This window comes from Tursiops truncatus, chromosome 9 (genome assembly GCF_011762595.2).
Source record: "Tursiops truncatus isolate mTurTru1 chromosome 9, mTurTru1.mat.Y, whole genome shotgun sequence".
In the NCBI taxonomy this organism is placed as follows: Eukaryota; Metazoa; Chordata; class Mammalia; order Artiodactyla; family Delphinidae; genus Tursiops; species Tursiops truncatus.
In genome coordinates, this window is record NC_047042.1 from 80401988 (window position 1) to 80428809 (window position 26822).

The 26822-nt window shown below is 38.5% G+C and overlaps 1 protein-coding gene across 1 annotated transcript in view; it reads right to left on the reverse strand.

Annotated features, from left to right (window-relative positions):
* GRM8 (glutamate metabotropic receptor 8) overlaps positions 1–26822 on the reverse strand; it is a 755367-nt gene that overhangs the window by 97273 nt on the left and 631272 nt on the right. The window contains exon 9 of the mRNA XM_019924505.3: positions 5682–6617. Coding sequence (XP_019780064.3) covers positions 5682–6617 — 936 coding nt within the window. The remainder of the gene's footprint in view (positions 1–5681; positions 6618–26822) is intronic.

Here is a 26822-nt window from a genome sequence, read left to right on the forward strand (position 1 = left end):
TTTTTTTTTCTTTTTCCTTTTTTTATTTGGTTTTTCCTTCCAGAGTTGATTGTAACAGGCTGGTATGATTAATCTTGCCTGGACACAATCCACCATAATACCTGAAATAGTTCTGTAACCTGAGATTCCTTTAAAGGAATCAGCTTCAAATGACTGTAAGTGAACAAGGAAAGAAAACGCTCTGAGGTTTACAACAATTACAGACACACAAGATGGTTACTGATCATTGTTTCCATTTCCCTCCTTTCCACAGAAATGGAGAAAAGTTAGGAGACAGTTATGGGTGGTCTGATCTCTTCTGAAAATTACTTCCATTGCTATCTAGGTTATATTGACACTCTTACCACAGGTTTTCAGGCTGTTCTTTTCTCATCCGGACTATTCCTTAAAGCAGGGATTTTATTATTGTTTTCAGAACTACCTCTCACAACTCTTGTTAGAGTTATTCAACTTTTCAGTTTTAACCCAAGTATTCCAGCAACTGCTTTCTGATGACACTTTCCTCTCCTCTAGTGTTTTCTGCTAAGTATATGGAGGCAGTTACATTACTGCCTCAGGAACAACACTCTCTTCTCTTTCTACCTAGTCCTTCAGACTCTTTTCTCCATCTTTAACTTTTGTAATCTTGTGTGCTCTACCCTCAGGCAAGCCCCTGTGTTTGCGAAAACACGTCTGGTTGGGATGCTCCGCAGACAGCTGGAGAAATTGATGCAATTATCTGGATAATTTTAAATGCATTCAATCATTAAACAAATATTTTTGGAGAACCCATTCCGGGCACGGTTTTATGCTAGGTGTCAAGGAGATGATGGTGAGCGAAATAAAATAAGATCCCTGCCCGCGTGAAACACAGCCTAATTGTAATAACAGACAGTATCTATTGATTGCCTATTACGTGCTAAACATGCCTCATGACTCCTAGCATATAACTCTCAGCAAAACTACCATGAGGTATCTATTAATACAAAAATACACCATAATGAGACGAGAGGATTTTTTAAGTCAATCATCTTCCTGCCCTTTCCTAAATGGTATGAACTCAAGTCTGCTTTAGTTTGTGAATAGGGCTGGGCACAGATGGCAGGCAAATGCTTTATGCTGCTTTATATCTGAGTTTGCATTCCCCAGGAAATGTATTTCTATCTGCACAAATTTAGCCTCTTAACTGAATTTTCTCAGCTAGTTTAGCAGAGCTGCAGGATCTGAACCCACATCCTCCCACTCCAGAGCTTATGCTCTTCCTTACTCCACTCATTCACCTTACAATTGACAGAGTAAAAGAATAAGGGAAATACTTTTGACATGGCAAAGCACCTGGAAAACAGCATCAATTCTCCTTTGTGTTTTGTGTATTTTAGACAGAACTAAGGATAGCTATTAGAATTCCTTTTCATATTTCTCCTTAAATATTTAGCAGTCCCATATCAGAATAAGTGATACTGACAAAATTTTTAAAAAGAAATGTATTTGGCCCATCATTCAAAGGAGAAAACTTATTTTTCAGGAAAAAAAAGTTGCAGTGGGGATCACAATATGATGACTATATAAGGTTACCATTATATGCCGTATTCTAACTTAATAATAAGCATTTTTATTATTATAGTATGTCATCATTGTGCAAGGGACTCTATTTACTCATTCAATAGGTATTTATTCAGAATATATTACATGAAAGTCTCTATGTTAAGAGATGCATTCATTCAGATATATATCAGACAAACATGGCTTACCCTCCATGAACTGATACAGGATGCCATTTGAAGGTGAGAGGAGGTGAGTGTGAGTACCGGGAGGGGTCTAAGATAACCCCAGGTTTTTTATTTAAGCTACTAAATAGAGGCTACACGACTTATCCAGAAGGTGAAAGAAGAAAGGCTGGTTTGGGACATATGGGGTGCTTGACAGTTTGGAGTTTTATTTTCTTTTCCGTTTTGAGGGTGTTTTGTTTTGTTTCCATCCTGTGCTCTGCTTGAAGCACTGTTGCTCCTTGGAGCTTGGCAGTGTCATAACCTTTGTCTGATTATCTAGACTTTATGAACCCAATTAGAGATGGTAAGATATGTATTTAAGAGATTTCTGCCATCCTAACAGCCCCTAACCACCCTGAGGATTCTCCTCCTGACTATTACATTAATTATATTTTAATTTTTTGTCTTTTCAACCCAATTAGGAAAGTTTGAGTTGGTCCCTGTCTGTGCCGCAGTGTGTCTGCCCTTCCTTCACACCACCTTTTTCTAGGAAAAAAGAAAGTGCATTTAAACTATGAGTTAGTAAAATGCCGTAGTAGATATAAAGCTAATAAATGATGTCATTAAAATCTATAGGAAAAAACATGATTCATCTTGATTGTGAAATCTGAAAAAAAAGAATGTGGGAAAATTAAGTGGTGTTTTATCATTGGCTGGAGACATACTTTGGAGAGCTGTCTGTCCTCATGAATGCTACAAATGTCCCTTTATAACTTGATTTTACTCAGAGGTTTTCTAAAACATCTGTCTAAATTAGTCAACTAATTTTACTTTTTATTCCTACTTCTCTTGTAATTTCAAAGAGACCTGTGTGGCTAGATGGGTTTTTTTCCTGTAGACATGACTCCATGAAACATAATTAAATGCCTACTGGAAGAAATTTTGCTCTTCCGTGTTACAAATTCTATGTCACTGATGCATAGTTACAGGATGCACAGTTCTTTTCTTCGCTTTCTCGTCTCACATCTGACTCCTCACCATCTCCCCCTGCCCTTGAGCCTGATCTTCTCCTGCCCTGGAACCTGGTACTTGCTGGTGATGACAGGCATCAGGCAGCATCAGCTGGGAGACCGGCTGCGCCTTTGTACGAGGAAGGCTCGGGGATACTGACTGACATGGTTCAGTAATTAGCACAATGCTGGACACAGTGCTCAATAAGGATCTGCTGAATTAATGGCTGTGTGTGCCTCCTGACTGCTGCACACACTTCAAGCTGATAACGTGGGGTTAACTGGCTGAGCTTTATAAAGGACAATGTAGAACTGACCAGCTCTTTGGTCCTCCAAAGTCAATAAAACTTAGAGAAAGCCTGCCTTTAGAGATATAAAAGTTGTATTCGCTTTTAATATCTGTGTCAATAATTTTAGCAACATGAAAAGATAAACACTCTCAAACATTCTGTGTATTGTTTTGAGTAATTAAAGATACTTTGACAGAGAATAGCGGGAAGCAAATTTTAACGTGAAGTGTTAGGATGACACATAAGTGTATTACACAAAATACTTCAGTAGCAACTCTTAGCTACTTATCAAATAATAGCTCTTGATGCAAAGCTTGTCTAAATTCAGCAACTCCAAGCCTAACTACATAATTTGAGCACTTTCCAATGTTCTGAAAATTCCTAGAATTAGTGTTCCTTCTTGATTTCTTCACTCATTTCCACATTCAATCATATCATGAATACAAATAAATTCCAATTAACATATTTTATAAATCTGTCTTACAGTGTGTTTCTCTGACTTACTTTGATTGCACAAAGCTAAAAAAGAAAAAAGAATTCTGGCTAGCATTCAGTCATCTCTCTGGAGGCATTGATAGATCCACACCGATAAGTATGTACATACACTCCAGGTTTTCAGATGGATGTACAGCTCCCACAGGCCCAGCACTGGGCAGCCTCCAGCCCTGGCTTATTCATGTGTCCATTTCATCCTGAAACTCTTACTGTCTCCATCACTGCTCCTCAGGGGACAGCTGCAGAGTTCTTATCTGAGAGACAATGGTCATTTGTTTTTTTTTCAGTTACCTTAAAAAAAACTTACTATGATGCATGTTTGCATTACTATGAAGGCGCCCAATAGCTTGATGTAGGACCACGATTTTATTTATTCTAAAAATTCCTTCTAAAAATTGAGTCACTGAAAGAGTTCCCTGAATAGAACTAACATCTTATTAGCATTTATATTGCTCCCCCAGATCCTTGACGTCACAACATGAAAAGTAAGAGTAGACTGTCTTTTATAAAATGTAAAGGGAGAGAAAACAAAAGAAAAGGGAGTTAGATATCAGAACTCAGGAGATTTTGTTTGGTTAAATATTTGTTGTCCACAAGAAAACAAAATAAACTTCCTATGGCCCTCTCTAGATAAAACAATATGTTAAAAAAGACAGTTCTAGGTTCAAACACAAATACAAGTACCAGTTAGGTTGATGTTATCAATAATTCACATAATGTGGACATTTCTAGACACTGAAAAACAATATTTTTCCCTGCCTAGTCCAACTAACCATGTCAAAACAGACCTAATAAACTTTGAGCGACACATCCCTTCCTATGTTAAATTTACAAGTTTGATCCTAATAAATTCCCATCTGTGTATGTCAAGATATAATGTTTTCTAGTGGTTAAGTTTCGTGTCCCAAACTGTCTTACTTTATTTTCCCGCCATGAGCATGGTCCTACGTAAAATATTTGTGGACTTTCATCAGGCCATTCAAGTCAAGAAAGGTCACAGGTCTGGAACCCATGGCAAGTTTGCTCTATTCAGCAGCAGGTTTGCTGAAGTACGTTTTTGGCTTTCAAAGTTGAAGACCACATTGATCGAGTAAGGGATGAATGCTCATACTAATGAGCTCTCCATGCCCTTGTTGAGTATTTTTTCCTCTGAATTAGTTGGCATTTTAAGAGTCATGTGGGACCTTCCTTGGAATGTTAGAACCTATGGAATATAATGCCCCCCTCCCCGAATGTTTTGACTTCTTCACGACTTCTGATGATGGAGGATGGAATAATCTTTACATCCTCACTCTGAGAGAAGAACTTTCTCATATGCACATTAGGGCTGAAGAGCTATCCCTTTAGAACGGTAGCATTTGCCTTTGTTTTTCAAGCTGGTTGTCTCCATCACACCACCCAAACCTTGAAAGTCATGGTTAACGTTAGTTCTCTGCTTTTCTATACATAGAAACACATACATCCAGTTCAGCATGTATTTCCTTTCACACACAGATGTTCTTTACATGCAGTGTTTTGTGTGGTGAAGTTAATGGAAGATTAGTAACAAAAGAAAATTATTTCAGGAAATTCAGTTGATCTTCAACTTCTAAAAAAATATAAACTGCATTATATAATCGCCCATTGCTTCTTCTTTCATCCCTCACCACCATCCTCCACATATGGAAAAATAATAAGAATGGGAGCTAAAGAGAAATAGTACGACAGTTCAGACTGAATTAAGCCACTTAGTTTTTGCTGTTGCAGTTTGCTTCTGTGACTAAAACCATCATAATTATTAAGGAATAGCTTTTTCTGAGAGTAACATTAGAACTGGCAAAGGAGGCATTTGTCATGCACTGAGAAACCTCTGGAATAGCTCAGCCCTGTGAATCATGTCTGCCCTTTCTCCCTTCCTCTTTTAACGTTTGGAAAACAACAGTTATGTTAGTCGATAACAGAACTGGGAAAAGGGACCCAGAAAGTGATGTGAGCTCTGTCAATCTTCCACCTTGCCAAGGAGGACACATTAAAGTGTTTTTCATGGAAAATCAGCCTTAGTCAACACATATTCAGAGCAAAGTGACCTTGAATATATATATAAAACACTGAAGCTTCTTGAGAGAATATAAGTGAACCAAAAAGAGAGAAGGGAAAGCATCCTAAAGGAAGAAGTTAAATCCAGGAAAAGGGTTGGCAATGCATTTCTTGCCACTTACCTTTTCTGCTGACTGGGCTGTACCAAAAAAGATGGGGATGAAAGCTAACCAAATGATGCAGGTGGTATACATGGTAAATCCAATAGGTTTGGCTTCATTGAAAGTCTCTGGAACTCCTCTTGTTTTAATGGCATAAACAGTACAAGTTACCATCAAGAGGATACTGTACCCTAGTGAACAAATGAGCGAGAGATCAGAGATGTCACACTTGAGCACTCCCCTGGCCTTCTCCGGGTCTAGAGTCCGCTGTTCTCCATAGTCAATGATGATGTGCGGTGGGTCCACAACAAACCAGACACACACTCCCAGGAGCTGGATGGAGATCAGGCTGAAGGTGATCACCAGCTGGGATGCTGGACTGATAAACTTGGGTGCTGTGACAGATTTCTTCCCCTGCTCAAATATTCGGTGGATTCGGTTTGTTTTGGTAAGAAGGGCTGCATAGCTGAAACACATGCCGAGTCCTAGGAAGATCCGTCGGAAGGAGCAGATGACTGTATCTGGTGCTGCAATCATTAAAAAGGTGATTGAATAACAGAGAAAAATCCCCGTTAGGAGCACGTAACTAAGTTCGCGTCCCGAAGCCCTCACAATAGGTGTGTCGTTATAGCGGACAAAGGTCACGATCACAAAGGTGGTGGCGATGATTCCCAAAATGGCAACGAACACAGGCACCACGGCCCAGGGGGAATGCCACTCCAGTTTGATGATGGGGATGAGCTGACAGCCTGTGCGGTTGATGTTTGGTCTCTGGTCCAAAGGGCAGAGTTCACAGGAGAGCTCATCCACCTGGTAGTTGTAACCTTCACAGCGCTCGCAGTGCCAGCAGCAAGGAGCTCCTTTCACTGTTTTCTTCCTCTCCCCGGGCTTACAGGGCAGGCTGCAGACAGACGCCGGGTGAGTGTGTTCTCTGTTGGCCCACTGCATGTCTTCCACCTGTGGGTATAAAATATTAATGAGCCTTCCATTTGTCCCCCATTTATAATATCCTAATCCTAGCCACAGGTTTGTAATAAGTCACTGAATGCTGACAGTACAGTTTACCATAATAAGAGCCTAGAGTTTCTTTCCCTAATATTGACTTTATGAAAGTGCTAAATGATTGGGTCCAATAAATCATTCACATCATCAACTTGATGAGTGTCATTACGTTCCATTTACCTCCTTGGTGTTGACCAATCTGACATTTGGAGAAAGATTTATTGGCCCAGACAGTTTTAAAACAGAAAAAAAAATAAGTCCCATGGAAAAACGTGTTAGAGCTAAGCTCAGATATAAATGCCAGAGTCCCTGAAACACTGGCTAGGCTATAAACACACATAGAAATCGTGATCCAAGTCTTTCCACCATATCTGGGGAAATTCAAATCTCACTGCGTCAATTTTGAAAGGAAATGGCAAAATTAGCTACTTTAATCTCTGACACTTCTCATATTAATGTTTTTGCCTGTTTAAGCTTAAAATTCACTTATTCCCCCACTCTTGCATTTTCACATTGTTGAAAAGACCGTGCTGAGTGAGATAGCTTGATGGTTATGTTTTCCATTGAACAAAAGTAGGCTTAAAGCAGTGAAATTGGCACAAATGAGCGAGTTCCCCTGCTGAGATCTCTCTCTGCTTCGGGGCCTTAAAGTTCCATTGTACTCTTTTGAATTAGATCACAGAATACCTCTATTAAAACAAACTTGTTATTCTAAGGGAATTTTGCCAATCATTGACCTCTTTCCTTAAATTTGTTTACTAAAGGTTCTGGACCCGATTCCAACGTGAGGGGGCAAGGGAAGTGGGGTTTCCCACACCACCAAGCAATCCTTGGATACCAGCTGGGTGTCCTACAAGTCAAATCAGTTCTGACACTATCACCTGGAAATAGCATCAGATCCCACAGAATGCTAACAGGACAAACCAGAAATTATGGATCATAGGAGACAACTCATTATGAAAAGCTGCTACTATATAAAAGGTAAGCTCTATGAATGGAAGGATTTTGTTCACTGATGTGAACAAACAGTGATTGACACACAATTTGTCCTCAAATATTTATTGAATTTGTGAGCAAGGAAGGACAGGAAGGGCACCCCTGAGGAAGAAGGAGTCAACTTGGAAGTACTGGCTTCTAGAAATAAAGTACAGCTCAAAGAGGCACAGAGAGGAGAGCTAAAGGAATGTTTAAAAAAATAAAACAAAAAAACTTATTTTCCCAAGACCAGCTCTATAAAAACCCCAAAGAAAAATTACCATTTGCTGTGATAGTCTGGCTCCAAGATGGCCCCCAATAACTTTACCTCCTGGAACCATGCACTCATGGAGTCCTCTCCCACTTTAAATAGGGCTGAATTATGTAAACAATAATATATTCCAGAAATGACTGCATGTGGTTTCTGAAGCTAGGTCATAAATGACACTTTAGCCTGTGCCTTGTTCTCTCTTGGACTGCTCACTCCTGGGAGAGAACCAGACTGTCATGAGAGCTCTCAAGCAGCCCTATGGAAAGGAACTGAGGCTTCTTGCCCACAGTCAGCACCCACTTGCCATGCATGTGAGGAAGCCACCTAGACAGTGAATCGTCTGGCTCCAGTCAAGCCTTTAGATGACTGCAGCCCCAGCTGACACCTTGACCGCAACCTCATGCGAGACCCTGAGCCAGAACAACCCAGCTGCGCTGCTTCTGAATGTCCAATCTCCAGGAACTGTGTGAGATGATAAGTGTTTTATTGTCGTAAGCTGCTAAATATGGAGTTATTTGTTACACAGCAATAGGAAACTAATGCAGCTCAAATTAAGCTTACTGACCCATTCTGTGACCACCACCAGTAGAGTAGTCTACTGAGAATCTACTGAGAAGGTAGTGACAACTATCTTATACCAAAAACATGCCCCAAAGTGTCTAGTGTCAGCAATATTCTATCATCACTCTTAAGGTTGCCTCCCTTTGGGGAACTATGTGACTGAGCTTGTTCTCATAAATAGATCTATTGCTAAAGGATGCCTTCCTTTCTTGAATGTGGGGTGAATAGTGGAGGGCAGAGAATTGTAGCCCCGAAGTTCAACACTTGCTGAGGGCTATCAGATCTCCCCCAGGTGGAGTAGATAATTCATGCATGTTTAATTTCAAATATCCTCCCTTGAGAAAGTAGATGGTAATTCATGTGTCCTAAGGGCACTCAAGACTATTAGCTCTACCTTGTCTCTTCACCACAAAGGAAAAGCAATCTATCATAACCCTGTTAATTTTCTATTAGGTTTTAATGATTTAGAAAAGTTATTTTATTTATGTATAAGATTCCATTAGGTAAGAAAAAAAGTTAAATTGAAAGTGGCTTCTCTCAAAAATATTGAGAAAAATGAAATGCTCCACTTGAGTGGCTAAAATATTGATTTTATACCCTAATGGACTCTTATATAAGATAATAAAATACTCTCTGTGAAGGTTATGTTTCAAAGCTAATTATTGTAAAACCAAAATTGCATTTTGTTTGGGGCTTCTATAGATTTATATAATGTTACCATTAAAACAAAAAAAAAAGGCAGTAAAAACAAAAAAATCTCAGAAACATTAAACTTCAAGTTTGGTAGAGACCTTAAAGGTCAGCTTGTCTACCCACATGTCTAATTCTTTAATTCTCAATACACTTTATTTTCTATAAGGAAATAAGACTTATTAACAAAGAAATATATCCAAATCTGATAGGCCTCATTACGGAGGATAAATATTCATCATTATAAGCTAAGTACTATATTTACTTGATCAGTTTCCTGAATACTGAACTAGTGGAAAAATGTTTTTCATAAATAAAAATTAAAGTTATAAGATAATGAAAACTACCACAATTTTTTAACAGTTGTAAATTTTCTTTAGTAAAAACAGTATAGTCAAGCCATATGTGTTACATTTCTTAATATAATGGAGAAAATTTATGTATGTTTCAGTAAACATGTTAAACATACATGACTACATTTTCATCAGGGAATCTATTTATGTATAACTGTACTGTGTTTTGATGTCATAGTTGAAGTCTGGGAACCAACTAATATCCACCCCAAGGAAGAACAAGTAGCGAACACTTGAGTCAGGATCTTATAAATACATTAGTATCTGAGACACATAATTTATTTTGGATATGTTGCTAAATTAAAAATACTACTACTCGGGCTTCCCTGCTGGCGCAGTGGTTGAGAGTCCGCCTGCCGATGCAGGGGACACGGGTTCGTGCCCCGGTCCGGGAAGATCCCACATGCCGCGGAGCGGCTGGGCCCGTGAGCCATGGCCGCTGAGCCTGCGCGTCTGGAGCCTGTGCTCCGCAACGGGAGAGGCCACAACAGTGAGAGGCCCACGTAACACAAAAAAAAAAAAAAAAAATTACTACTACTTGAGAGTACATTAAACTTCCTATTTTTCACAACTGTGCTACAAAGCATCGACAAATATCATTCAGCTCTCTTGCTTTGCTATATTAACAAATAATACCATCTTCCATAATGCATAAAAAGAGAAGCCATATCCGTACATTTAAACCATGTGTCTTCCTCTCCTTTGGCATTATTCTGATATTAGGATGTTTTCTGTCTAAAACATGTGTTCTAACAAATGGATGATAGTTATATAGATAGACCTTCTAGGGATAAAACCATAGCCCATTCCTGTCTTGACAATGTTCACCAATAGTGATTCATTCTGTAGGCTCCAATCCAGTACATTTCATAGAATGTGAGCCGTCAGCTGGCTTCTGCTGTCAAATTCTACTATTACTGCAGACAAATATACCAGCAACCACAAAACCAAAACTTTCTGCGTGAATGTGCTTACATTTTTTCATCTTTCATCTTCCCAGACCAATCAACCTAGAGTAATGCTTCATAAATTAAAGACATTATTTTTTATAGAATAATTTTCTTCTGTGTAGTTTTAATAACTCCTGAAAAAAAAGGACTACAAGAATATTTCCCAATTAAATGCCCCACTATAATTAATCATTTCCAGTATTCACTACAAAATTCTCGCTCAATTTAATACCTCTACTACAGTGTTTTTCCCACATGTTAAGTGGTATGTTCAATGTTATGATTACTATACATGTGGGAAAATTTTAAATATAACATTTAAAGATAATTGATATCTAGTCATATCGTCCTTAACTAGCTCTTTTCATCTTGCTCTATAAATAAGCATAGTATTATAATCATTGTGGTGACTAGTTTGCCACTGCAGTATTCAAAAACCCAACGCTTCATCTGACTTATGTCACAGCAGATTGTACATGCAAACATTTCCAGTGAAACTGGGCATCTTTTCAAAGGTTTACTCGTTAATTTCCATATAGTCAATAGTTTTAACAAGTGCACTTAATTAGCATGAGTATCTAAAATGTCAAAATTTGGTATATTTTGTGAATCATACGATTCACATATGAATGACTACACATTGCACAATTAATTTGATAATGCAACTCAAAATACAGTTTCTCAATATATTAGTATACACATTCATATATATAGATATGTTTGTATATAGATATATATTGCTTCAGTAATATTCATCCTTTCCTTTGGGTCATGCAAAGCTTTCTACTTCTGTTCAAAGTGGTAAGTAGGTTTAGTGTCCTTGGAAAAGATAGTATGTGTGAGATGATTCTCAGATTGAAGTCCTAGTTTTATATGATATTACAGATCTACATAACCTTTACAAATGCAAAGACTACTCTTATTTAAAAATACAGTTTAAAATTTCATTTACAATAGCATCAAAATAAAATACTTAGGAATAAACTTAACAAGTAAAGTGCAAGAGTTTTTTTTAACTAAAAACTACAAAATATCATTTCAAGAAAGTTAAAGAAATGAATAAATGAAAAGAAATCCCTAGTTCATGGATCAAAAGATTTAACATTGCCAAGATGGAAATACAAAACTGATCAAGAGATTCGACATAATCCCTATTAAAATCTTATCTGGCTTCTTTGCAGAAATTGACAAGTTGATCCTAAAATTCATATGGGAGTATAAGGGACCCAGGATAGACAAAATGATCTTGAAAGTGAAGAGTGAAGTTGGAAGATTCACACTTCCTGATTTTAAAACTTACTACAAAGCTATAGTAATCAAGCAGCATGATACTGGCATAAAGATAGACTAATTACTGAAATAAAATTGAGAGCCCAGAAATAACCTCTTATATGTATGGTCAATTGATTTTTGACAATGATGACAAGAAAATTCAATGGAGAAAAAACAGTCTTTTCAACAGTGGTGCTGGGACAAGACATGACACCAAAAGAATAAGCAACAAAATAAAAATAAATAAATTAGACTTCATCAGTATTACTTTTGTGATTCAACAGATGCCATTAGGAGAGTGAAAAGACAACCCACAGAGTGGACAAAAATATTTTCATATCATATATCTGATAAGGAACTTATATCCAGATTTTATTTTTTAAAACTCTTAGAATTAAACTGTTAAAAAGGCATACAATCCAATTAAAAATAAGCAAAAGAAATGAAGAGACATTTCTCAAAACAAGACATATGAGTAGTCAATACGCACATGAAAAGATGTCTAACATCATTAGTCGTAAGAGAAATGCAAATCAAAACCATAGTACCCACTAGAATGGTCATATTAAAAAATACAGACAGTATCAAGTGTTATTGAAGATGTGGAGAAAGTAAAACCCTTTACATTGTTGGTGGCAATGTAAAATGGTGCAGTTATTTTGGACAACAGTTTGGCACTTCCTCAAAAAGTTAAGCACAGAATTGCCATACGACCTAGCAATTCCACTCCTAAGTAATTTTAACCTAAGAAAACTGGAGACATATGTTCTCACAAAAATTTGTACATGAATGTTCATAGCATCATTAGAGCAAAAAAGCAGAAACAACCCAAATGTGCATAAACAAAATGTGCTTTATCTATTCAACCAAATATTAAAAAGAAATAAAGTACTATTATATGCTATAAAATAGATGAACCTTGAAAATATGCTAAGTGAAAGAAATCGGTCACAAAGACCATATACTGTGTGGTTTTTTTGTTCCTTTGTTTTTTTTGCGGTACGCGGGCCTCTCACTGTTGTGGCCTTTCCCGTCGCGGAGCACAGGCTCCGGACGCACAGGCTCAGTGGCCATGGCTCACGGGCCCAGCCGCTCCGCGGCATGTGGGATCTTCCCGGACCGGGGCACGAAGCCGTGTCCCCTGCATCGGCAGGCAGGCTCTCAACCACTGCGCCACCAGGGAAGCCCAGTGTGTGATTTTAATTTATATGAAATGTCCAGAATAGGCAAATCCATAGACAGACAGTAGATGGGTGACTGCTAGGGGTTAAGGAGGGAAGGGAATAGAGAGTTACTACTCAAGGGTACAGGATTTCTTGGGAGGTGATGAAAATGGTCTAAAATTAGTGGTAATGGATACACAATTCTGTGAATATACTAAAAGCCACTGAATTATGTATTTTAAAATGGGCAAATTTTATGGCATTTGAATTATCTCAATAAAGCTGTTAGTTTTTAAATATGCAAACTATGTTGATACAGTCAGGAAGTATTTATACTCAGTCCTTCATTTGCTGTATAAAAAGCCATATTGCATGTTCTAGACAAGGTTCGATGTGGGGATTCAACAGTGACCAAGACATGGTTGCTGGCCTCCAGAGACAGTGCAAGTGGGGAAACAGATAAGCAGAGGGCCAGTCACAGTTCAGTATGAAACTCCCCAAAAAGAAAAGGGGTGAGGAAATGGTACTGCTAAAAGAGGATCCAGCAGGGCCACCAAGCATAGGCTTCAGGGATGTGTGAACAGCAGCCTGAAGGATGTATAGGAGGTAAACCAGGGAAGGGGATCTCAAGCCAAAAAAAAAAAAAAAAAGACATCAAGATTCACGGGTAAGAAGTCATAACAACCTGGAGAAACTAAAGGTATAAAGAATAGCAAAAGTATAAATAAAAGCACTGGGGGAATTGGTAAGAAGCAAGCTAGGGAACAGAGGTGATGCTAGATCGCAAAGAAACTTATAAGCCACTGAGAGTAATTTGGGTATTATCTTGAAGGTGGTAGCTGGGATCTTCTGAAGGGTTATAACAAGGATAGGCATGATGAGCTTTATCGTTTAGAAGAATTGCTGCGCTGCAAGGTAGAAGACTGAAGGAACCCAAGACTAGATATGGGTCAATCACCAAACACGCTGAGGCTGTTAGAATTCCAGATGAAAGGCAATGGTGACAGGAATCCAAAGAACGTCAGTGAGCATGAAGGATGTTGTAAGCAGCACCAGGTTTTGGTTTTCAGATTTTATTCTCAAGGCCATAGAGGATGTTTAAAGGATTTTAACCAAATGCGTGATCACATGTAAAATATAAATATAAAACTTTATATAGGGCTTCCCTGGTGGCGCAGTGGTTGAGAATCTGCCTGCTAATGCAGGGGACACAGGTTTGAGCCCTAGTCTGGGAGGATCCCACGTGCCGCGGAGCAACTAGGCCTGTGAGCCACAACTACTGAGCCTGCGCGTCTGGAGCCTGTGCTCCGCAACCACAACTAGAGAAAGCCCTTGCACAGAAACGAGGACCCAACACAGCAAAAATACATAAATAAAAATTAATAAACTCCTACCCCCAACATCTAAAAAAAAAAACTTTATATAAATATGTAAAAAATATATTTTTTTCTTTTGGAGATCACTGTGATGAGATATCAGGGAAAAGAGTAATACAGAGGCAACGATAAGAAATAGGGGAATAATGTCATGATTCCAGGCAAAACAAGAGCCTGTGAACCGTTAGAAGAGGTGGTGATGAAGAAGATGGTCTGGATTTAAGATATAGTGAAGAAAATAGAGATAAGGGTGGCAAGAGAAAAAAGAGGAACCAAACAATGTCATCCAAGCTTGTGTTTGAGAGTCATCCTTAGCATCACACTTACTTCAAACTCATGTCTGATGAATCACATGGCCAGGCACGATCCTCCCCATGCCTAACTCCCAGGTAATTAGGTATCAACCCTCCTTAATCCCTTATTATACAACACACAGCACCTTGTAGTCTTCTTCAATGGCAATTTTACAGTATGTAATTATGCATTTATTTATTTGATTTTCTTTTTATTTGAATAAGAGATTTTCTGCATTTTAAATTATGTTCCTCAGAATCTCTTACAGGGTTTACACAAAATACATCTCACTGGGTCCCAGTTCTTAGATATTACAATTTAATAGGTCTGGAAAGGAACCTCAAGTTGGCACTTTTTTTAGTATCTTTATTGGAGTGTAATTGCTTTACAATTGTGTGTTAGTTTCTGCTGTATAACAAAGTGAATCAGCTATACATATACATATATCCCCATATCTCCTCCCTCTTGTGTCTCCCTCCCACCCTCCCTATCCCACCCCTCTAGGTGGTCACAGAGCACCTAGCTGATCTCCCTGTGCTATGCAGCTTCTTCCCACTAGCTATCTATTTTACATTTGGTAGTGTATATATGTCCGTGCCACTCTCTCACTTTGTCCCAGCTTACCCTTCCCACTCCCCATATCCTCAAATCCATTCTCTACATCTGCGTCTTTATTCCTGTCCTGCCCCTAGGTTCTTCAGAACCTTTTTTTTTTTTTTAGATTCCATATATATGTGTTAGCATATGGTATTTGTTTTTCTCTTTCTGACTTACTCCACTCTGTATGACAGACTCTAGGTCCATCCACTACAAAACTCAATTTTCTTTCTTTCTATGGCTGAGTAATATTCCATTGTATATATGTGCCACATCTTCTTTATCCATTCATCTGTCAATGGACACTTAAGTTGCTTCCATGTCCTGGCTATTGTAAATAGAGCTGCAATGAACATTGTGGTACACGACTCTTTTTGAATTATGGTTTTCTCAGGGTATATGCCCAGTAGTGGGATTTTGGGGTCGTATGGTAGTTCTATTTTCAGTTTTTAAGGAACCTCCATACTGTTGTCTATAGTGGCTGTATCAATTTACATTCCCACCAACAGTGCAAGAGGGTTCCCTTTTCTCCACACCCTCTCCAGCATTTATTGTTTGTAGATTTTTTTGATGATGGCCATTCTGACTGGTGTGAGGTGATACCTCATTGTAGTTTGGATTTGCATTTCTCTAACGATTAATGATGTTGAGCATCCTTTCATGTGTTTGTTGGCAATCTGTGTATCTTATCTGGAGAAATGTCTAATTAGGTCTTCTGCCCATTTTTGGATTGGGTTCTTTGTTTTTTTGATATTGAGCTGCATGAGCTGCTCATAAATTTTGGCGATTAATCCTTTGTCAGTTTCTTCATTTGCAAATATTTTCTCCCATTCTGAGAATTGTCTTTTTGTCTTGTTTTCCTTTGCTGTGCAAACGTTTTTAATTTTTATTAGGTCCCATTTGTTTATTTTTGTTTTTCTTTCCATTTCTCTAGGAGGTGGGTCAAAAAGGATCTTGTTGTGATTTATGTCATAGAGTGTTCTGCCTATGTTTTCCTCTGAGAGTTTGATAGTGTCTGGCCTTACATTTGGGTCTTTAAGCCATTTGGAGTTTATACTTGTGTATCATGTTAGGGAGTGTTCTAATTTCATTCTTTTACATGTAGCTTTCCAGTTGTCCCAGCACCACTTATTGAAGAGGCTGTCTTTTATCCATTGTATATTCTTGCCTCCTTTATCAAAGATGAGGTGACCATATGTGCATGGGTTTATCTCTGGGCTTTCTATCTTGTCCCATTGATCTATGTTTCTGTTTTTGTGCCAGTACCATACTGCCTTGATTACTGTAGCTTTGTAGTATAGTCTGAAGTCTGGGAGCCTGATTCCTCCAGCTCCGTTTTTCTTTCTCAAGATTGCTTTGGCTATTTGGGGTCTTTTGTGTTTCCATACAAATTGTGAAATTTTTTGTTCTAGTTCTGTGAAAAATGCCACTGGTAGTTTGATAGGGATTGCATTGAATCTGTAGACTGCTTTGGGTAATATAGTAATTTTCATGATGTTAATTCTTCCCATCCAAGAACATGGTATATCTCTCCATCTATTTGTATCATTTTTAATTTCTTTCATCAGTGTCTTATAGTTTTCTGCATACAGGTCTTTTCTCTCCTTAGGTAGGTTTATTCCTCAGTATTTTATTCTTTTTTGTTGCAATGGTAAATGGGAGTGTTTCCTTAATTTCTCTTTCAGATTTTTCATCATTAGTGTATAGGAATGCAAGAGACTTCTGTACATTAATTTTGTGTCCTGCTACCTTACCAAATTCATTGATTAGCTCTAGTAGTTTTCTGGTAGCATCTTTAGGATTCTCTATGTATAATATCATGTCATCTGCAAACAGTGACAGCTTTACTTCTTCTTTTCCGATTTGGGTTCCGTTTCTTTCTTTTTCTTCTCTGATTGCTGTGGCTAGAACTTCCAAAACTATGTTGAATAATAGTGGTGAGATGGACAACTGTGTCTTGTTCCTGATCTTAGAGGAAATGGTTTCAGTTTTTCACCATTGAGAATGATGTTGGCTGTGAGTTTGGCATATATGGTCATTATTATTTTGAGGTAAGTTCCCTCTATGCCTACTTTCTGGAGGGTTTTTTTCATAAATGGGTGTTGAATTTTGTCGAAAGCTTTTTCTGCATCTATTGAGATGATCATATGGCTTTTCTCCTTCAATTTGTTAATATGGTGTATCACATTGATTGATTTGCATATATTGAAGAATCCTTGCATTCAAGTGGGATAAATCCCACTTGATCATGGTGTATGATCCTTTTAATGTGTTGTTAGATCCTGTTTACTAGTATTTTGTTGAGGATTTTTGCATCTATGTTTACCAGTGATATTGGCCTGTAGTTTCTTTCTTTGTGACATCTTTGTCTGGTTTTGGTATCAGGGTGATGGTGTCCATGTAGAATAAGTTTGGGAGTGTTCCTCCCTCTGCTATATTTTGAAGAGTTTGAGAAGGATAGGTGTTAGCTCTTCTCTAAATGTTTGACAGATTGCTCCTGTGAAGCCATCTGGTCCTGGGCTTTTGTTTGTTGGAAGATTTTTAAGCACAGTCTCAATTTCAGTGATTGTGATTGGTCTGTTTATATTTTCTATTTCTTCTTGGTTCAATCTAATAAGGTTGTGCTTTTCTAAGAATTTGTCCACTTCTTCCAAGTTGTCCATTTTATTGGCATAGAGTTGCTTGTAGTAATCTCTCATGATCCTTTGTATTTCTGCAGTGTCAGTTGTTACTTCTTTTTCATTTCTAATTCTATTGATTTGAGTCTTTTCCCTTTTTTTCCTGATAAGTGTGGCTAATGGCTTATCAATTTTTTTTATCTTCTCAAAGAACAACCTTGTAGTTTTATTGATCTTTGCTATCGTTTCCTTCATTTCTTTTTCATTTATTTCTGATCTGATTTTTATGATTTCTTTCCTTCTGCTAACTTAGGGGTTTCTTTGTTCTTCTTCTCTGATTCCTTTAGGTATAAAGTTAGGTTAGTTATTTGAGATTTTTCTTCTTTCTTGAGGTAGGATTGTATTGCTAGAAACTTCCCTCTTAGAACTGCTTTTGCTGCATCCCATAGGTTTTGGGTCATTGTGTTTTCTTTGTCATTTGCTTCTAGGTATTTTTTGATTTCCTCTTTGATTTCTTCAGTGACCTTGGTTATTTAGTAGTGTATTGTTTAGCTTCCATGTGTTTGTATTTTTTACAGTTTTTTTTCCTGTAATGGATATCTAGTCTCATAACGTTGTGGTCGGAGGAGATACTTGATACCATTTCAATTTTCTTAAATTTCTCAAGGCTTGATTTGTGACCCCAAGATATGATCTATCCTGGAGAATGTTCCATGAGCACTTGAGCAGAATGTGTATTCTGTTGTTTTTGGATGGAACATCCTATTAATATCAATTAAGTCCATCTTAATGTATCATTTAAAGCTTGGGTTTCCTTATTTATTTTCTTTTTGGGTGATCTGTCCATTGGTGAAAGTGGGGTGTTAAAGTCCCCTACTATGACTGTGTTACTGTCGATTTCCCCTTTTATGGCTGTTAGTAGTTGCCTTATGTATTGAGGTGCTCCTATGTTGGATGCATAAATATTTACAATTATTATATCTTCTTCTTGGATTGATCCCTTGATCATTATGTAGTGTCCTCTTTGTCTCTTGTAATAGTCTTTAATTTAAAATCTATTTTATCTGATATGAGAATTGCTATTCCAGCTTTCTTTCGATTTCCATTTGCATGGAATATCTTTGTCCATCCCCTCACTTTCAGTCTGTATGTGTCTCTAGGTCTGAAGCAGCTGATTAGGGGGCTCTTGCTCACTCAGGCCAGGGGAAGGGAGGGGTACAGAATGCGGGGCGAGCCTGTGGCAGCAGAGGCCAACATGACATTGCAACAGCCTGAGGTGCACTGCGTGTTCTTCCGGGGAAGTTGTCCCTGGATCCTGGGACCCTGGCAGTGGCAAGCTGCATGGGCTCCTCGGAGGGGCAGTGTGAATAGTGACCTGGGCTTGCACATAGGCTTCTTGGTGGCGGCAGCAGCAGCCTTAGCGTTCCATGACCGTCTCTGGGGTCCACACTGGTAGCCACGGCTCGCGCCGTCTCTGGAGCTCTTTTAGGCAGTGCTCTGAATCCCCTCTCCTTGCGCACCCTGAAACAATGGTCTCTTGTCTCTTAGGCAGGTCCAGACTTTTTCCCGGACTCCTCCCCGGCTAGCTGTGGCACACTAGCCCCGTTCAGGCTGTGTTCACGCAGCCAACCCCAATCCTCTCCCTGTGCTCCGACTGAAGCCCGAGCCTCAGCTCCCAGCCCTGCCTGCCCCGGCGGGTGAGCAGACAAGCCTCTCGGGCTGGTGAGTGCCAGTTGGCACTGATCCTCTGTGCGGGAATCTCTCCGCTTTGTCTTCTGCACCCCTGTTGCTGTGCTCTCCTCCGCAGCTCCGAAGCTTCCCCCCTCTGCCACCCACAGTCTCCACCCCCAAAGGGGCTCATAGTGTGTGGAAACCTTTCCTCCTTCACAGCTCCCTCCCACTGGTGCAGGTCCCCTCCCTATTATTTTGTTTCTGTTTTTTCTTTTTTTTTTTTGGCCCTACCCAGGTACGTGGGGAGTTTCTTGCCTTCTGGGAGGTCTGAGGTCTTCTGCCAGCGTTCAGTAGGTGTTCTGTAGGAGTTGTTCCACTTGTAGATGTATTTCTGACGTATTTGTGGGGAGGATTTTGATGTGCACATATTACTCCTCCGCTGTCTTGAAGGTCTCTCAAGTTGGCATTTTTAAGAGAAGTCTTTCTTCTTCCAGTGATTCTGTCATGTAATTAGTGAACCACACTTTGCCAAGCACCAATTTAAATTTATTTTCCTCAGGAGAGTAAGAGCCTGGTGTGTGGCATCCCAGAGCCTAATGTGATGACTACCCTGCAATGGCCATCAATAAATATTTGTTGAATGAATGAAGAAGGAATGGAAGAACAAGTGAACAGGTGATGGCGTCCTTCATTCAAAGCCCCAGCAAAGCTTCCAAGCCAGGAAGCTCATGAATCAGATGAACACATGATCTGTGTTCATGAGTTAAGTTTCCCTGGGCAGAGATTTCAAAGGCACAGTCATATGCAAGGCAGTTGAGATCATGAATATGTATTAGCAAATTCTCACCCACAGGAACAATGGAAAGTGTGAAGGGAAGATGACACAATGGAGGCATGGCAAGAGCAAAATTTAAGGAGCAGACACAGGAAGATTAGTAAAGGAGGATGAAAAAATACGGTCAGATGGAAACCAGGGAAGAACCTGGTCCAAGGTCCAAGAAGCCAAACAGATAATTTCAGGAAAGAGGAAGTGGTCAGTGGTGCCCAAAGACAGTCAAATTTCATGAGGATACAATTTGAAAATTGAGAGTACCTGGTTGCCTTCATGACAAAAAAATTATTTTTTCTGTGAAGTCTTCTCTGACTGACCCTACACCAGTCGGGTAGGTATGTTCCTCCCCTGGATTGCATTATGTATTTTATTATAACTCTTTGGCATTATATTGTGACTATCTGTTCACATATCCATTTCTGCACCAGACCGAGAGCACAGTAATCTCAAGGACAGATAGTTTTACCTCCCATTACCTTTATTAAGACATAGGATTCAGTAGGAATTCAATGTTTGAAAAAAACATAAGTTGATTAATAAGTAGAATGTGTGGTAAGCACACCTATTACTACTCCAAATATATAACTACTCTCTATTTAGGGTTTTGAGTAGGATGGTAGTAAACTTATTCTTTCCTAAATCTGTGTGGTCTCTAGATTATTTTAACCATACCTTCCAAGAAGCTAATTTTGGGGAGGCTATGTACTCTGACACACACCTTATAGGGATGTTGGAAAGAACTAACAAGCTAACATCTGTGAAAATGTTTTGTGAATGGAAAATGTAAAAGGTTCTCAGAAACTCTGCATATACCTTGATTTAGGACTGAGAGGCAGCACTAGAAAGAAGGTACCCACTCTCTACCTATAATAAATATAGCTGCTCTGCTAATAAAACTATGTCAGCAGCAACAAGCAAAACCACGGTCTTTGGATTTCATACAGATCTGTGGTTTCTTGCTTTAATTTTCCCACTCTCAGCTCTTAATGTCAGTTCCTGGTAATTGCCACATGAGATGCGCCTTCTCACATCACAGCTCTATGCAGAGAAAAGCATCTAGGCTAGTGCCTTCTGCCCTTGACTCTAAGGTTGGAGAGGGTGGCATCTGCCAGTGTGGATGTTGGGATGTGTGTTGTGGGACACTTGGTTTTGGGGACTAGTATAGGAAGTCAGACCTACAATATTTTTGGTGAGTGGGATGCACTAACCCTATGTTAGGTTGCACCCCAACACACGGCATATGCAAATATCCAGGGAGCTCGGGGTATTTGTAGCCATAGTATTGAAACAGACTAATCTTTTTCCTTCATGTTAAATTTATCATAAAAGTTATAATTTGAATACTATAAAGAGTGGTCATTTGAACTCAAAAGGCATTGAGCTACAACTTGTGTTACTATGTTCATGATTATATTCTAAATGACCAAAATAATTTTTTTAGATAAAAGCTTTTTATTTAAGGGACTTTCCTGATGGTGCAGTGGTTAAGAATCCGCCTGTTAATGCAGGGGACAGGGTTCGACCTCTGGTCTGGGAAGATCCCACATGCCTCGGAGCAACTAAGCCCGTGCGCCACAACTACTGAGCCTGCTCTCTAGGGCCTGTGAGCCACAACTACTGAGCCCTTGTGCCACAACAACTGAAGCCTGCTCACTGCAATGAAGAGTAGCCCCTGCTCGCCGCAACTAAAGCCCGCGCACAGCAATGAAGACCCAACACAGCCAAAAATAAATTAATTAATTAATTATTTTTTTAAAAAAAGCTTTTCATTTAAGATTAATTCATCTGAATGTTTACTATAAAAATAACTATTTTAACTTCTCAGGATGATTTGGTATGTCAGATCTTTTCTGAATATTATTTAAAAGCTTTCATATTTTAATTTTAAATCTTAAAATATGACATAAATGTCATATATGATAGCTATATTATATATATTGTGCCAGTATTTTATGATGACTAAAGTCAGTTAAGCAGATCCTTCATTGCTAATAAGTAGAAGTAAATAACATGAAAATCAGCTCAGGGGTAATACTCTCTATGGGCAATTTTGTTAACTCTTAGGATATCCCTTTAAATTATTCACATTTCCTATTTTTCCTACACTATGTTGATTTATAAGTGCATGCAGAAACTAAGATAATTCTTTACAAAGCATTTTGTGATATTTTGAACAATTTAATAGATGTTCAATACAAAACACTTGTCTATTTCAATCTTAGCCATATCACTCAGTGTATATTTAACTCAATCTATGGAAATTTATAGGAAGTAAATACCTTCAAAACGTGAGAAGATAGACAAAGGAGTTTGGAATAACTTATTTCCAGTGGAAAGCCACTTTATATTGCTAAGCAAACAGAATATAAAGAGTGATGATGCTGACGATAATAGCTAACATTTTCTGAGGGCATATTATGTGCCAGAATTGTTCTAAGTAATGAATATTAAATGCTTATAACAACCCTGTGGGTTAGGTACCCCTGACCCTACCCCATTTTGTCTAAGGAGTCACGGAGCAGTAGGTAACTTGCCCCATATCACATATTTACTCAGTGATGGAGGGGGCCTAAAGCCACACGCCCAATCACAGCATTTTATTGCCTGTACCTGCTGGTTCCCAGGGCAGTGCATGACATGATCGACGGTAGAAAAAAATTTTATACTGACTGAAAGTCCAGAATAGGGAGCAGAGAAGATAGGAGACAGTGGAGTAGGCACAACACATTCGAAATAATAGTCCAATGAAAGGAGTGTGGCCCCAAACAGGAGAGGCCCTAGACAAGAGCAGAAAAGTGAGTGAGACCAGGACAGTCAGTTTACTGGGAATGGAAAAGAATGGGTGAGTTTAAAACAGGTTTAGAAAGAAGAATCAAAAGAATTTGGTAATAATTTGCTTAAAGGATTTTTTCACACCAGACCCAATGTAAAAACCTTAGGATAAGATAAACATTTATTTAATGGTTTCAGTATGCTTCATCCTAGGGATTCCTTTCCCTTTTTAGTTATTACAGTGAAACCTTGTCTCCAGCTTAGATTCTTCTAGCTATTTCATTCCATATATGAGCACCAAAAAGGTTATTGTATCAATTTAGCATGCTTTATTCACAGTAACCCTAAATGGCACTCTTCCTGCCTGAAAGGCATTTATAACTTAATCCTAAATGAATATATGCAAAAATAAGATACCTTATTTGAATTAAAAAAAACAAGACACCCAGTAAAAAAAAATCTCAATTCTGTACTGAATTCCTAGGGATTGCATGACTCTGTATTCTACCCACATAAAGATAGATGGGAAACTGCTAAACACGAACAAAAAAAGCTCCTGCAGCCAGGGAGAAATAGAGCTATCACAACTGAGACATGTCATAAAAATAAATGACCTCTGAAAGAAGGAGAGAACCTGATGTCACTTTCCAGCCCCAAACCTAGAGACTAAAGGCTCTTCCCACAGACTGTGGTACAGAATAGCAAGATTGAGAGAGATTAAGAAGTTCCCTTGGATACAGCTGGAGCAAAGTGACCAGACAGAAAAGAACAGAGATGAATGAGAAATTGAATGGTACAAGAGGAGACCACAGCCGGCATTTTGGGGGAATATGCCTCACAAAGACACACAAATAGTCACCAGAATTATTTGTTTCTATGCATTGTTTAATAGGACAAATGGTAACCAAAGCTATTGAAATACAGTGTAAAGACTGTGATTAGAATGTGGAACTTTGAACAATAGCTGACATAAAAACTGTGAACTGTCTCAAACTTGTAGGGAAAGCCTACATGATATTAACACGTTTATTCTGACACAGAAGTGACAAAAAATATATCAGAACTAAGGCAACAATATAAGAAAAGGAGCTCTATGACATCAGAAGAGAAACATTTTCAATCAGCCATATCTGGCTAAGGATTTCCTCAATTTATAAAAAACTTATTTATTCATTTATTCAAAAACATGAATTGCAACAACAGTATAATCAACAGGGTAGGTACTAGGAATATACAAATGAATGAAGCAATGTTTGGGCACACTAAGAGCTTGGCAATTAAGAAGGGACTGGAATTCAAGACTAAAATTATGGGATCAAATACTTGACATTAGTGAAGTTGGGCCATTTTCTTTCCCCCAACCTGGCAGAAGACTAGAGATTTACTTTCTTGAGAAGGTAAAAACATAGAGTCTTTTGGATGCAGGACACCTGGCACATTTGGGATCAGGGTACCACATTGACATCAGTTGTGGTAAGTAAAAATACAAAAGGTGAATTGTGTTTTCCAGTCCTCTTCCCCTACCTGGCTCAAAGAGTACTACCAGCCTTGCTTACACCCTCCAAGGAGAGGATTTGAAGATTCATCTTCGGGAGACTTTTAGATACATCAGCCTAAAAGAGAAGATCTAAACATTCTGATGTGAGGTGATTTCCCAGTGACATCTACTGTCAACAAACACACACATGTACAGAGAGCTGTTGATCAGATTTTCCCTGCACTCTTAGATGTGAGTGGAATCCAAGGGTCACTGGGCATGAAGAAAATATTTACCATGAACAATAGGCATTAAATCAAACAAGTAGAGGGAACATAGCAATTTAAGTAAATAAAGGCTATGCCTGGAGAGGAAAGCATTAAAAAATAATTAATACCTTCAGAGATTTTTTAAAAATGCATTCACTAAAGAAGATTGTGAAAAAAAAAAAGGAACGTTCATAGATCATGAAATAACTCTTACAAATTAATTCTAAATCATTATAATTAATAATATACTTACATTACATTAATTATAATTATAATTCTAGATAACTGAATTATTTATAATTCTGAATTATAATTTCAGAAACAGAAATCAGTACAAGAATTAAAAGGTAAAGTTGAAGTAATCTCCCAGAAAATAGACTAAAGAGACATAGAGAAAGAAATCAGCAAGAATTAAAGGATCAGTGCAGGATTTAAATAATAATTCCAGAAAAAGAAAATGGGGCATTTGGATTATTAAAGAAAAAAAATTTCTGGAAGAAAAGGATAAGACATTCTGGAGTAAAAGGTCCTACTGAGTGTCTAGTACAATCAATAAAAATTATACACATACTAGGGTATATCCTGTTGAGATTTCAGAATAATGAAGACAAATAGGGGATCTTAAAAGATTCTGGAGATCAAAAAAACAAAAAAAGTTACAAAGGATCAGAATAATCTGAGAGCCAGGGAATAATGAAATAGTGTCTTCAAATTCTAAAGTAAAATGATTTCCAACCTAGATTTTGGCAATCTTTTGTTAAAGCATAATATCAAAATGAAGACACTTTTAAATTTTTTTAAAATTTATATTTGGCTGCATCAGGTCTTAGTTGTGGCACAAGGGATCTTCACTGAGGCATGCATGCGGGATCTTTCGTTTCGGCATGTGGGCTCTTCCTTGCAGCTCGCAGGCTCCAGGGCATGCAGGCTTTCTAATTGAGGCGTGCAAGCTCAGTAGTTATGGCATGTGGGCTTAGTTGCCCCATGGCATGTGGGATTTTGGTTCCCTGACCAGGGATCGAACCCGTGTCCTCTGCATTGTAAGGCAGATTTTTCACCACTGGACCACCAGGGAAGTCCCCCTGAAGACACTTCTATAAATGGAAGTTCTCCAAAAAATGTATCTTCCATTTTCAGTCTAAGGAAATTTTCAGTTAATATGTTGTACCTAAATAAAAGAATAAATGAAGGAAGAGGAAACTGGATTATAGGAAACAAAAGATGCAGCACAAAAGAAATGTGAAGAAATCCTCTGAATTATGGTAATGAAAGATGCTGGGATGTGGGATGTGGGATGCAAGCTTTGCCTTTATTTAGAGACGTACCAATCTAAATTGGAGAACCTGGAGAGGTATCTCTAAGAACATAAATATAGTTAAACAGATGTTTTTCTTTTGTTTGTTTGGTTTTTTTTTTGCGGTACACGGGCCTCTCACTCTTGTGGCCTCTCCCGTTGTGGAGCACAGGCTCCGGACGCACAGGCTCAGCGGCCATGGCTCACGGGCCCAGCCACTCCACGGCATGTGGGATCTTCCCAGATCGGGGCACGAACCCGTGTCCCCTGCATCAGCAGGCGGACTCTCAACCACTGCGCCACCAGGGAAGCCCTAAACAGATGTCTTTTGATGAAAAATTTGGAAGTGAATTGGTTTTAAGTATATAAAAAGCAAAACAAAATCAAAACAAAACACTAAGCAAGCAAACAATTTTGTAAATGATGATTGTTAGCTACATAGAAATGTAAGTTATGGTTTATCTATATTGGCAGGATGATGGGACAGGAAATGTAATGGCAGAGGACAGGTATAAAGGAGATAATTCCTCATATTCCATAGTGAGAAGCTAACACAAACTGACAGAGCAGAAAAATAAGAAGTAGAAAGTAAGTGTAAGCAAGTTATTTAGAAATACAGAGTAAAACACATCAAGAAACAAGGAGTTGAATGTAGTCACCTTTGGTCATCTGAAAACAAGGACAGATATATTGGGGGCTGACATTTTCAAACAAGCATTGTGAGA